At 33.5% G+C, this 13,541-nt stretch overlaps 1 protein-coding gene across 2 annotated transcripts in view; it reads left to right on the top strand.

The window, feature by feature from the left end:
• NCAM2 (neural cell adhesion molecule 2) overlaps positions 1–13,541 on the top strand; it is a 272,886-nt gene that overhangs the window by 226,553 nt on the left and 32,792 nt on the right. For both annotated transcript variants that reach the window (XM_064410866.1, XM_064410867.1), the window contains exons 14-15: positions 1,525–1,646; positions 9,011–9,191. In XM_064410866.1, the coding sequence (XP_064266936.1) occupies positions 1,525–1,646; positions 9,011–9,191 (303 nt within the window). The remainder of the gene's footprint in view (positions 1–1,524; positions 1,647–9,010; positions 9,192–13,541) is intronic.

Here is a 13,541-nt window from a genome sequence, read left to right as displayed (position 1 = left end):
TACAAATTAGAAATTCTGTTAAACCAATTTTCTATTTGTACTGACTATAGACCAAAGGTTCAGATTAAAATATTAAGGGCAAATGAAAAATATTTTTCTCAAATTATCTTTCAATAGAAACAACAGTAAATAAATTAAATACATAGAGAGAAGAAAAGCAAAGGAACTGCCAGATGGCAGTGTACAGTAATCAAACAGATATGCTGAAATACATCAGCAGCTACTGCCAGACCAGTCTGTCATAAATCTGTTGCAACTGAACAGTTTCCTGAATAAGGCATTACTCAGTGTAGCTAATACTGGCTCTAAGGGACTGAACAATAAAAGTAATGTAACTACAAAGAACACAAAATATTTCTGTGATATTATATTATATTACCTTACATTACATTACATTGCATGATATGATATGATATGATATGATATGATATGATATGATATGATATGATAGGATATATTATTTATTATGTTATATTGCATTATACATTTCTTCTGTCCCAAAACAGTAGCTCGGCAGCTTTCAAATTTCTTTTTCATTCAAGTATATACATATTCTAAATATATTCCAGGACAGATAAAATCATTTCCTATTACTCTTATCACTATACTTGATGGAAGACAAGAAACTGAAAGACATTATACATGTTATCTGATAGAAATCTAGATAAGTTTTATCTTGTGATCTAAGTAAGTTTATCCTTACTTTAATAAGTACTAAACACAATACAATAATTTCTGAAGGAGCAGTATCTCTCTGGGTAAATGCATGTTTACATATATTCTGAAGATGAGACACTTCAGTATATATTCATTTAGGATCTCTTTTTAAAAAATGTAATAGGCATTGCATATAGAAAAGATAATCTGTTAATTTTTTGGCTAGGAAAGGGTCTGAAAGTGGCTGTTAATCTTTGATTGTATTTTTAAGACTACCTTTATCTTCTTATTATAACTAAGACATTTGGTTTTAGATTTGAAAATATTACTCATTACATTTACTCTTGATATTGAGTTCTCTAAGAACTTGTTATTCTTAGATAACTTTTACTCTAATTTCACTTGCTACATTTATTGGAAAGTAAATTTACTTTAAATTTAAAAATTGTATTTCAACTTAGAAATCTCATATAAGATTAAAGGTTATGCTTAAGTTATAGATGCTTACTTGTAAGAGAGCATCTTTTAAACTTCAATGTGAGCAGCAGGTTATCAGCCTTGCTGAATTGATGACTGAATGATTTTGGAAGGAAATTCCATTTAAAAGTGTTGGAAGTCAGAAGGCCTCAAATATTTCTTTCATACTTCACATAATTTTATTTCCTTGTATGAGGAATCTTCATTAGAATATATTTAAAGCACAGTATTTAACATTCTTATAAAGGCTGTTTTGTAGTGCCTGGAATGGTCATATTGATTTTAAGATTTTGATTAATATTATTATAGACAAGTTCCTAGCTCTAATTTAAGACTTATCTCACTGCTGATTTATTATTATTATTGTGTACTGTTTGTTTCCTTATTCAGGGGAGCCAAGCCCCCCTTCAATTCATGGACAACCAGAGAGTGGCAAGAGTTTTAAACTTAGCATAACTAAACAAGATGATGGAGGTGCCCCCATACTGGAATATATTGTCAAATACAGAAGTGTAAGTATTTCAGTTATTTTAAAAAAAGTGAAATTATGCTTGTTAATACCTGCTTTTAATGCAGAGAAAATTGTTGATATTATTTTAAACTTACCAAAGTGGTTTGCATTCCAGAAAATAATTTAAAAAAAATATATAGTATGTTTTCCTTTGGAACTAAGTTGCAGCTGCCAGCATATAAAATAAAAATTGAAAAAAAAACCAAAAAGCACTCAGCTATTCCTAAAGGTATACTGAAAATTCATGCTGTCAAGAAGACTGTTCTTCTTCAGTTGTATATAGTATACTATATACAACTATAGTATAAGTGGTGCATCTGTGTTCAGCTTTTAAAAACAGTAAATTATCAAACATTAAAATGACACACTTAAAAGTTGTTTGAACAACAAATTTTCTTATCTATTATAAATGTATGGAATATAGAAAGCTATATTGGAGTGCTCCATATTAATTATAAATGACATTAATTAGCTGATCACATTTCATATCTTTTATCTGCCTGAATTCCAAGTCTCATCTTACTAACGCCATTGGCACATTGTTGGGAACTTCATGAGTTTCAGGGCACATATCTGTTCTTAAACAGCCATTGGGCAGAGCTTTTTTGCATTCTGCCTTCTAGAAAGTTCTGGTTTGGTGTTCTCTCATCAAATCTGGCAAGTTTAGAGAACAGGCTTTTCTGCAGTATATAATATATTTTAAAAAAATCTGTGGGTTTTTTATTTTTATTAATAATGGAGATAAAATACATTTCCTGATGTACTGTGTTTAGAAATGATTGGATTGAAGAAGTAGCTGCAGAGCTGGCAAAAGTGATTTGTTTCATTCCAGTGTAAATTTTTAAAAAATTTCCTTGTATAGTACTTTTCTTGAGTAGACCCATTTTACCAGAGTGTTACAGCATATTTTCATGTCCATGAAAAGTCTAGAAAATTTGGAATATAATATTAGCTATGTAGGCATGTTAAATGGAAGGTAGTGAGGACTGTATTTGTTCATAGAAAGAAGCAATTTTTGAGAAAGTGACTATAGAACCTGTTGGAATGTTACCAAAAGGAAAAGACAGTTCCTTAACTTGTAATAGGTTTTTGTCACATTATGTCATCAGGCATTATAGATAATGCAACTTTTTGGTTATAGTCTAGGGATTATCTGAATGCTAAACCAGGTATGTAAAATTGTTCTCCTATGCTAAATATAACCAAAGATTAGTATCTCCAAATTAATTGAGAAATATTTGGTAGCACTCTTACGAGTAGTCTGGGGGAATGACCAGAAGTTATTCTGCTATCACCGATCCCTAAATATAAATTGACCTTAAATTACTTCCCATCCAGTAAATACAGTTGACATAAAAGAAAAGTAATAGCAAAGACAAGGGTAGTAAAATATGCAATACAAGATAAAAATGGCGTTTTGCAGGATTGAACTTCCGAGTTAGATTACAATGCCTTTAAGTATTTACCACTGAGTACAAAGTAAACATTTTGGATATAATACACTCATGCAGCATATGGAATTTTTTCTCTTTTTTTAATTAAAATAAGATAAATTCTTTTGGTTCTATCCCATAAAATTCTTGGATATCTAATTTTGATCTTGTGTTTTGACTAAGGTACAATATTATAGTATAAAAGATTACTTTTCCTGAGTTGTGTTGGAAAGCAAATGCGCATTTTAAGCAGTAACTGGAAACTTAAAAGGTTACTGAAGAAGATAACTTTTCCTTGGCCCTCAAATCCTTAACTCCTTGAACTTCCAATTGAAAAAGCAATTTGACTAAATTAAAGACCTTTCTACAACAAAAGAAGCAGAATAATTTTTTTGTGTTTTAATCAGCAAGAATGAATGCTCTTTAAAGTTCATAATTATCTGTTGACTGCTTCTCTTCCATCTTCCCCATTGGTCGTTTTTAATTAGCTTTCCTATAACTCTTGCCAGACTCATTATTAGCACCTGGACCAATGTATTTGCTTACATGTTTGAAGAGCATATTTGATAACAGCCCATACATCAATGGATTTTCATTCAATAAGTTAATTCACCCCTGCGTAAGTTTTATACAGATTATTTTTTTTTAACTGGAGGAAGGACAGCCTTTATTAAAGCAATGTTGCAGCCTGGTTGAGGGCAATCAACAATTTTTTTTTCTGGAAATCATGTATTTCATTCTGTTGAATATTTCTTTCCTAGCATCAGTTTCTTCATATTATGAGCAGTAATTACTAACTACAATCAGACTACAGCAGCTTGACATTTCCTTCTCTATTCCAGAGTGTTAGGTACTGTGCAATTTTTATGATTAGCAGCCTCAATTTTTTTCATGCTGTTGCACTAAGAAAGTTGAGACAGCCTGACAAAGCTTCACTGATGGAGTCTGAGCCTGATGGCACACATTGACTTCAAAGTTACCTTAGGAATGAATAGGCAGGGAGAGAGTAAAACAAGGGAAAATTGTTCCTTGGTAACCAGCTGGAAAGAGCAATGATGGGAATTCTCTAGAGAAGCATCCTGTCTGGTGCCCTTTAATATTTTTTCATGAGGGCCAACTCAAACCTCCCTTTGGTTCTTCTGCTTGTGGTGCTTCCAAAGTTGGTTGGGACACACATGGTGACGTGCTGGTCTTTCACATCAGATGCGAAGCTTTATCCCTGTCAGTTTTGGAAATGTGTGCTTAGTTGGTAAGTGGCTGTTATCTGATGGGGCATTTACCAAGTAACAGAGTATTAAATTGAAATTAAGAGGGGAGTGTTGACAAGACAAGGAGGGCCAGTAGGAAGGAGCAGTGGGAATACAGGGAAGCGGCTGTCACAGCAGCTCAGGACAGGCAGGTGACCAGGACAGACAGACAAGAGAAAAGCAGGCTACAAAGCAGCCTTTGGAAAGTGTTGACACTGATTAAGCTTACTTCATAATGCTTAAAAAGAATGTTCTGAATAGGTGTCTTAACATTTCTATATTGCCAGGTCGCAGAATGGCAACAGTAAGCTAAAAAAAAAAAAAAAAAAGTGTGGTGAGGGGACGAGGGTTGTTTTGTTCTTTTGTTTTTGTTTTTTTTTTCCCTGGCAGGGAAAATTTTAGTGAACATTTGGAATTAGAACAGAATAATAAAAATAACTCTCTTTTATGATTACAAACCTTTTGATGGAAGCAAGAAAAATTTATTAAAGTGGCTAGTTTTTACAGGCCTAAAATTTTTTCACCTTTTTTGACCTGTGGCAGGGTTACTATTAATGCTCTGAATTTTGGCAGATAAGAGTTTGATAGCTTATGTGCTTTGCTCTGAAGCACATTCTCTCCTTTTTGACTGTGTTGTTTGATGTGGGACATGTTAATTTTCTTCATTTATGGTGGGGTCTACAACAAACTTTTAGATATAAAATATTTTAAAAGAGATAATTTCTCATTTTCTCCCGCTCTGAGATACCTACCAAGAAACAGGTAAATGACTGGCATCTCTGGGTTCCAGTCTACTTGCTGGATCCTCTGACTTTCTGTGCATTTTAACACCATGTACATTACCAGCTGTTTTGTGCTTGGTTCAGTGTTTGCCTTAGAATTTTATTACCCATATTACCAAATCTAGAAATCCCCACCCTGATGTAATTAATTCTTGTGAAGTCACTGCTTTAAATGATCAGATTTTCTTCTGTGAGGATTTCTTTATATTTTTTCCTGCCAGCTTTCAAGACAGTGTGGTGTCTCCTGTCCATTTTTTCAGCACAGGGACCACCATAATAAATCTGTTTGAGCTGAGCTGTCAGCTCAACAATTTAGAGATGATGGAGAATAAAGGAAGAGTTGAAGGGCGTTATTCACTTATTCTCACTTTTTATGAGATCCCAGAGAATGTGATTCTGGATACAATGTAAAATGACCATTAAAGAGAGAGATGGCATTTTCCAGACTAGTAAACTGCTGCCCAAGCAATGAATTGGCTTTACTTCCACTGTTGTCAGGTGTGCCCTCAGTTTTCAGAAGCAGTCAAGCCATGGTAGACTGAAATTTTACACTGCATTGTTTAGTTCTTAGGGGTTTTTTTTTTGTTTCAGGGGAAGTGTGTTTATTTTTGTTTTTGTTAGGGTATTTAGGTGGTTAGGTTATGGCTGTCTTAAAATAGACTCTTCTTAACTAAATTTGGCTGATAATTATACTACGAAAACAAAATGGACCCAAAGCTATATAAAGCCAATATATACACATTCAAGAAATAATGATGTGAGGATTTTGTAGTTAATTTTGTTTTATGTTAGAATAAGGCTGAAGAGTAATGGAAGTGGGCAGTGAAATCCCCAGAACTGCCAGTCATTAGCTACGTTGTCAGCGACCTTTTGTAAAGGAGTATTTCCACGTAACATGAAACAAAATAAGATGTAAATAAAGGAATAGTTTAATCTCTGAGGTTGCAGATCCCATCACAGTTTCTGTAAATGTGGATTTGTTGCTTGATATTGATAACTATTGAAGACATTTATATTAATTCACCCCCCAAACTAGACTACTGTTTGTAATTTAGAAGTTTCATTCCTTTTGTTGTAGAACACTGTGCGTATGTAGAGCTTTCTATACATTTTAAGTATTGATAACAGGGCAACCTAATAAGGTAAGAGGTGATCTCTTGTGGTTCTTTCTACTGCTCCTTAAGCTGCTATTGAAAGGGTCCTATATTAAACATGGAGATTTGTGGGAAGATTTACCTGACCCATGATTTATGTTCTTATCCCTCTTTTTCCATTTCTGCACTTGTAGTAAATCAAACATGGACACATTACTGAGCTCTGCTTAGGGGAAAGTACTTGAAAATGCAATATAACTGAAATAACAGCTATAATGAAGGACACAAGTTATTTTCCTTTTTTTGTTTGGTTTTTTGGGTTTGTTTGGTTTGGTTTGATTATATATATTTTTTTTTTAATTTTGTTTTGTTTTGTTTTGTTGCTGCTGTTGTTGTTGGGGTTTTTTTCCTTCTTTAGGAAGCCATAAGCAGACAGTACTCTGGAAGATTTCATCTCTTTGTCTTTGTAACACACCTTGCTCTCTAGACACTTTATTCCTGTTCCTCCTAACTTGTGTTTGTCACTCTTCCAAAAGTTTTCTGTCTTTGCACTCAAGTCTTGGACTTTGTTTCATGTATCTTAATTCACCCATTTGGTTTCAGTTTCACCTAAGTTATGGAATCTCTGGCATAGCATATGCAGGTATCTTGTGACATTTCAGCTCATTCATTATTTTTCACCTGTCCAAAATGTGGAGCACCTACCTTTTCACTTGTTCTTCTGTCTGCAGAAGTGCAGTTTCATTTCATTCATCACATAGATTTTTGCACTTTTTTTTCAAAATATAATCATATCTCTGTTTTCAATACTGTCATTTTCTGCAGCAACTGTATTAGCCTGAATCTTTAGTTTCCAACTTAGTATATTTTTTGTCTTTCTATGTTTCTGAAACCCCTTGGCATTCCCTAGTATATTCACATGGCATCTGTGCACAGTACTGAGATAATGTAGAGAACTTCTGATTCATGTTGATATTCTTTGAAGTCTAGCTGTATTTTCTCTAACTCCTTTCATATCTCACCAATTTCAACAGCTATTGAAGTACAGTGCTACATAACACTGCTATTCCTAATATCACTAAGGAGTATTTTCATATGCCTATTGCAATCAGTATTAGCTCCTTCTATTTCAGCAGTGCTACGAAAAAATATTTTTTATAAAAGGAATTTAGTACAGTGACAATGTGCATGGATTCACTCAGGTGATTGCAATAGAAAGTATCCATCAAGATATGGGAAAATATCTATTACAGGAAATGCTGCTTTCACTGGAAATACTGTTTGTATGATGAACAAACTGGTTTCTCTCCAGTGTATGAAGTTATTTTCATGATTTGTAACTGACCTACCATTCTGATGTTTTTCATTAGTCTATCACTGCACCAAGTAGGAATTTTTACCTGGATGAAAATATTCCTGAAAACAGGTTTTGCTGGATTTTAATCATTCTCGGAACTATCATGTTAGTTACAATACCAATGCTAATGCAGACAAAGCAAGAAAGTTTATGAAAAGGTGAAGTCAGTATGGAAAAATTATCAGCCTCGGAGCTGAAAACAAATAAATTATTGCAGCAACACACACAAGGGAATTTAGTGTGTTCTTTATTTTCTGAAGACCTGGGACAAATAAAAAGAAAGTCATAGAGAACATGATTGGTCCCTGAACACTCTAAATTAGTTGCTATTTTCTTTGAAACCTGTATCAGGTGAAGAGCAAGATGCTTCAGCAAAGGGCCTAAATATAAGTTGCTGAGTACTGTGCAGCTAAGATGTTATACTTGCAGGTATTATAAGTTTGTTTGGCTTTAAATTTTCCCACATGGTTTATACCCACTGATTGGGTCTATGTTGCTGTAGGGGTTGGATGGTCAGGATCTGTCTCAAATATTTGAGCCATGCTATTGTACCTGTGTCTCGTAAGAGTATGGCTGCATGGATTGTCACTGACTGTTACTGGCTGTCCTTTGAACAAGATTACTTTTTTGTTTGACACTATATATTGCTTTATCCTTCCACCCATTAACAATTGTGTAATTTCTATTTGTATATTTAAAAAAATGTATTATGCACTCAAAATAGCAATTGCAAAGGTAAGAACTCCAGATTTATGAAATGCCAGAATTAAGTTTGCAATCTAAGTCCTCATTTGTACTCTTTGTGTAGATGTCTTAATTACCTGAACTATGAGAAATTACGAGAATCCTTTTTTGTCTAGAACATCATCCTGAAGATTTGCATGTATCCTATCACAGGTGGACATAGTACTTCATATTTTGCCAATGATGTTTATATTCTTGCATGCAACCTGATTTGCAAAATGTTTCCATATTGCTACAATTAGTATATATTTTGTTAAATAACTAATGTGTGATATAAGCACCGATGGACTCCTGAAAAATTCAAGAATGGATTTATTGGCAAGTTTGTTTGAATGAATATTGATCAAAATGTAATTGAAATGTCTGTATAAAATAAACTTCTTACATGATTTATTTTTAGCATTTTATTATATAAGTGATTAGCCTGCTGTTTTATAAAATAAAACCCAGTATTTGAGCAAAGAATAAACTGAAGACAAAAAGTTTAAAAGGATTGACCACAAAATTCTCTAAATCCACATTGTGAAAACATGATAAGGAGTAGTCAAAATTACAAAAAGCCTAAGTAATCAGAACTCCAACATTAGATTAGTGTTCATAACCTCTGTAAAGGCAGCTCCATATCTTTGTGCATCATGTCCATACAGACTTTAGACAAATAATACTAAGAGTTTGGGAGAATTGAAATAAATATTTTCATCTTTACAGAAAGATAAGGAAGACCAGTGGCTAGAGAAAAAAGTACAGGGTAGTAGAGACCACATCATCTTAGAGCATCTTCAGTGGACCATGGGTTACGAAGTACAAATTACAGCTGCCAACAGACTGGGTTATTCTGAACCAACATTGTATGAATTCAGCATGCCACCAAAGCCCAACATTATTACAGGTAAGTTAATTTCATCATGTTTTCTCTCTACTAATTATTTACAACTTATAGTACACTGTGTATATCTGAGCATAACGTAACTGATGTCTTGAACTGGAAAAACATGAGACCCCAGATTTTGTTATCAGCAAAAAAATTGACTCGGGACCCTTAAATGGGAACCTGTCTCCCACTTTTCTCTTAGTAATAAAGTAATTTTTAAGTATAGAAGAAACATTGATTCTTCAACCCTGTTGATGGCACTCAAAAAGAAATACCATATTTAAGACACACCTGCTTTTCAAGTTGCCTTGTACTGCCTGTTCTCTGGTTAAGCCAGTTATTTTCTAGAATTCTTGATTTAATTCAAATCTCTACATGTGCTATGAGCTACACATGTAGTAAAGGCATTTATTTTAGTGTCTGATGAGGTTAAGACTTCAAATAGTCTTGTTTAGATACTGTGTGAATGATTCTCCCTAACACAGTGATCAAACAGACTTCTATGAGGCTGATTTACTACATTTGAAATCTATTGAAACTTTGTTCATATTTTTAAGTCTGTAAATAGGAAGGTTTGAAATTCCTTTTAAGAAAAACTGGATTTTAGTCAAGAGTGAGTGTATGAGTTTTAATGCTTCCCAATATAAGGAATTTTGATGCAACAATGAAAATTTATTTAGTTAACAATAAAGATAAGGTATTTTCTGGAGTATTATGGGTAACTTTAATTTTTATAAAGAAAATGCTATGAGGAAAAGATTTCAAACTTTTAATTGAAATTATGAGCTACATCTTTAATAATTATTTCCAAATTAGATTATTATCATCATTACCAATTGAAAAATCAAGTTCTAAATCCTCTAACATAGTATTTTTTGACTGCCATTTTTCAAATTGTTAGTGTATTAGAATCAAGGAAGAATTTGCCAAATAAATACAGTGGCAAATATATTAAAATGTAAACCATATTAATGCCTGTATTTCAATATGAACACCTGATTAGCATTGATACAGTGCCAATGAGCAGGAATGAGTCATGAAAATTTTGAAATAACTGGATAAGTTTTTTCTTGTTTATTGTAAGTTTCCTTCCAATATATTTTCGGAAATTTATCTCAAGATCTCTGCAACATTTTTGAGTATTCCATAGAAGTTTTTATAATATTGGAAGCATCCTTACCTTTTATCTATTGTAAAGAAAACACATTTGTAATTCATTCATAGACTCAGATCCAGTTCTAGTACAAATATTTGTTTATGCACTTGAATTGAAGTCAAGTTGATTTGCATCTTGATTGAAATTTGGGGTCTCAATAGGTTCTCTGTACTTGTTTTTAAAAGGCAGGGCCTTGTGATTGCCATCATTCAGAAAGAAATTTTCCCGTGATTGAAAAAGAAAAGGGAAAAAAAATGTAGGGAAACTCATTGTTCTGAGGAAATAAAAACATCTGCATATAAATAAATATTTATTTATAAATAAAAATTCTGCATATGTGAAACAAAAATATTACTTCTTTTATGATGTATTCTAACTTTAGTCTTTTATAATTATGTAAATTATTCCATACTATTGCCATAGCTGCTGTAGCAGAGAAACTTAATTTTCCTCAGTAAATGATAACATAGGTGGTCTCTAGACATTCAAGTAAGGAGCAGCTTAGTTAATTTAATTTCAGTAGAAAGATAGAACATTTCTCTCTAAAAAGAGTTTTATAGGTACTTAGGGGCTTTTTCCTTTCAGTGCTCTCCCATAACCTCTAAGTAGCTGTAAGAAGTCTGTTACACTATTTAACTTCAAGTCTTCTTTGCATGAATCATTACTGCAATTATGATTGTGGAACTAATTAGTTTCCTTGACAACTGTTTTTTCAAAGCCTGAAAAAGAGTGTGAAATTCCCATCATAAGAACATTCTGTAGGCAATTTTTTAAAGTATGTCAAAAGACCTTTAGAATCAGTGGAACATTAGTCTTCATATTCATGAGTCAACATTATTATCTTGTTTTGAAATGACATAATATTATAACTACAATATAATATTATATACCTATATACATAATGCTGCAAAAATATGAATGTAATCTATTAAATCATAATAGAGTTTATGTATAAAATGATTAAGTTATAGCAGAAATATTCTCTCTGGTGTCAGTTGGCACTAATGATGCACTATTTGCTTGAGGCTTTGGCATTAACAGCTATGTGTCTACAGATAAATTTTAAAAGGGACATAGACAACAAAAATGAAACTGGGTAAATTTTTGAATGAATTCTTCATTTGTCCTGTGCTCTCTCAGGAGCTACAGTAACCAACATTTTCTTTCATATTATTCATGTAATAATTAGAAAAGTGTCTAAGACTCCTGAAGGTGTTAATCTCTATTTGCCCAAATTTGTGGAATTTAGCTGAACTGAGTGTTTATGTCTCGTCCTAAATTTAAAGATAAATAAATCTGTAGACCCTATGTATGCAATCTCATGAATATTACTTATCCCAACCATCTTGTTGGTTAACTACACATAACATAATACTCTGGTGAAGTGTATGCAAGCTAATGCAATAAATCAGGGAGATTGAAGGAAGACTGAAGGGAGATGGAAGCAAGAACATGTTGGCTGTCCTACAGTGGGTGCTTAGGAGGGAAAGATGAGTAGTCACAAGAACTAAAACCTCGCTTCTAAATTCTGCACAAGGAGCTTGTTTGTGCTTTCAAAAGCCATTGGATATCAGGCAGAAGTAGTAATCCCTGGGGACAGGAACTGGAAGCCAAAACTCTACTTATGTGAATATACAACTCCTGTGGGCTCTGAATCCACAGCTTCTGCTGCCTAGGGAAGTGTGCAAGTACCAGCTCCTGGCTGCAAGTCAAATCCCATGATAGCACAATATGATGATCTTCCAGTAATAGTCTTAGGTCTGGGAAGGAGCTTGAGGCTGAAAATTGCTCTCTGGCATCAGGGAGGTGCATAAATGAGGCACACATTCCTTTAAATTTTCATGTGGTTGGCCTCAGCAGCCTCCAAATGTAGATCTACTTATTTCATAATGTGTGTTCCTAGGCCTGTAACACAGTATCCATTCACTGAGCCACTCACATTTGTGATTAGTTCCTTACAATTTGTAATCCTTTTAATGAAAGTGTCCTGGTTTTCTAAACAGTTCATCAGTGGAAACTTGCACTGACTTTGAGAAATGCCCAGCCAGCAAACCTTTTTAAAACATTTTGAGTTACGTAACTGTATGTATAAATTTATTCATGTGTGTGTATATGTATATGTATACATATATATATATGTACATATATATATACACACACATCATTTTCCTTCCTACTTTTCTGAGTTATTTTTGTGGTCACAATTCTATATCTGTATTTCACATTACACTTAGGCATATGAACATGTATTTTAGACTCGTGCTTGGGGAAAGAGTGGCACTCTTAAATGTAGTTTTTATGTGTTCCAAAATCATACCAGGGATGTCAGTTAGCAATACTTGCAGGCAGGTACAACTCCAACCTCAGTGTGTTTGCCTCTGAGTGAAGTATTTATCACACTTTTAGTGCTGATTTGTAGTGTTTTATAAAATTTGCTTCTGGCTTATGTATACTGTTAAGGTTCTAGTTCTGTGGGATTCTCAAAGGAACTGTTTGCTTTACCTCTTCATCCATATTAGGAGAGCATGCACTAAACTCTGCAGCCATAAAAGCCCCTGGGAGCAGCTCAAGTCCATTAGCTCCCAGAGCTGACTCTACAGCCCATTGGTTTGGGCCCTTTCACTCTTTCTCTACAGTGAGAAGACAGAAATCCTGTCTTTGTACCCCACAGCTGGTACAAAAGTGTCCAAATCCACTGTCATCCTGAAACATTACAGTTGCAACCTAAAAACACATGTACAGGTTAATACTAAATCTCCAAAGAAAATTGAATGGAAGGTGCTAAAAAAGATCCTTTCTGCAAGTGTTAAATATATTTTCAGTAATTACCAGCAGATTTATGAAAGTGCCATTTTCCAAAGGCTCTTATCCAATCAGTGTTGTTACTTTGAAAGGCCAGTAGATATATTAAAAATGGTTGCAAGTTGTGTTTTATCAGTTTTTTTTCTTCTTCACTAAAAGTTAATAACTTGGTGCAATAGTGAGAAAATGAAAAAAATATTTGGATATAACAAGAACCTCTTAGATCTATTTTTCTTACTTTGTGATACTGGTTGTTTGAGGCTTTTTTATTTGTTTGGTTGGTTGTTTTTTCCCAATACTGCATGAACTGTGAGTGTAGTTTTTGTTTCCATGTTTTAATCCCTTGAATATCTCATTTATTTATTTCCATGCATGTGTATCACCACACTTTAAATCACATATTGGAAGGC

Source organism: Passer domesticus, chromosome 2 (assembly GCF_036417665.1).
Source record: "Passer domesticus isolate bPasDom1 chromosome 2, bPasDom1.hap1, whole genome shotgun sequence".
Lineage (NCBI taxonomy): Eukaryota > Metazoa > Chordata > Aves > Passeriformes > Passeridae > Passer > Passer domesticus.
The sequence above is the reverse complement of the archived record's forward strand: the minus strand, read 5'-3'. Positions and strand labels throughout refer to the sequence as shown.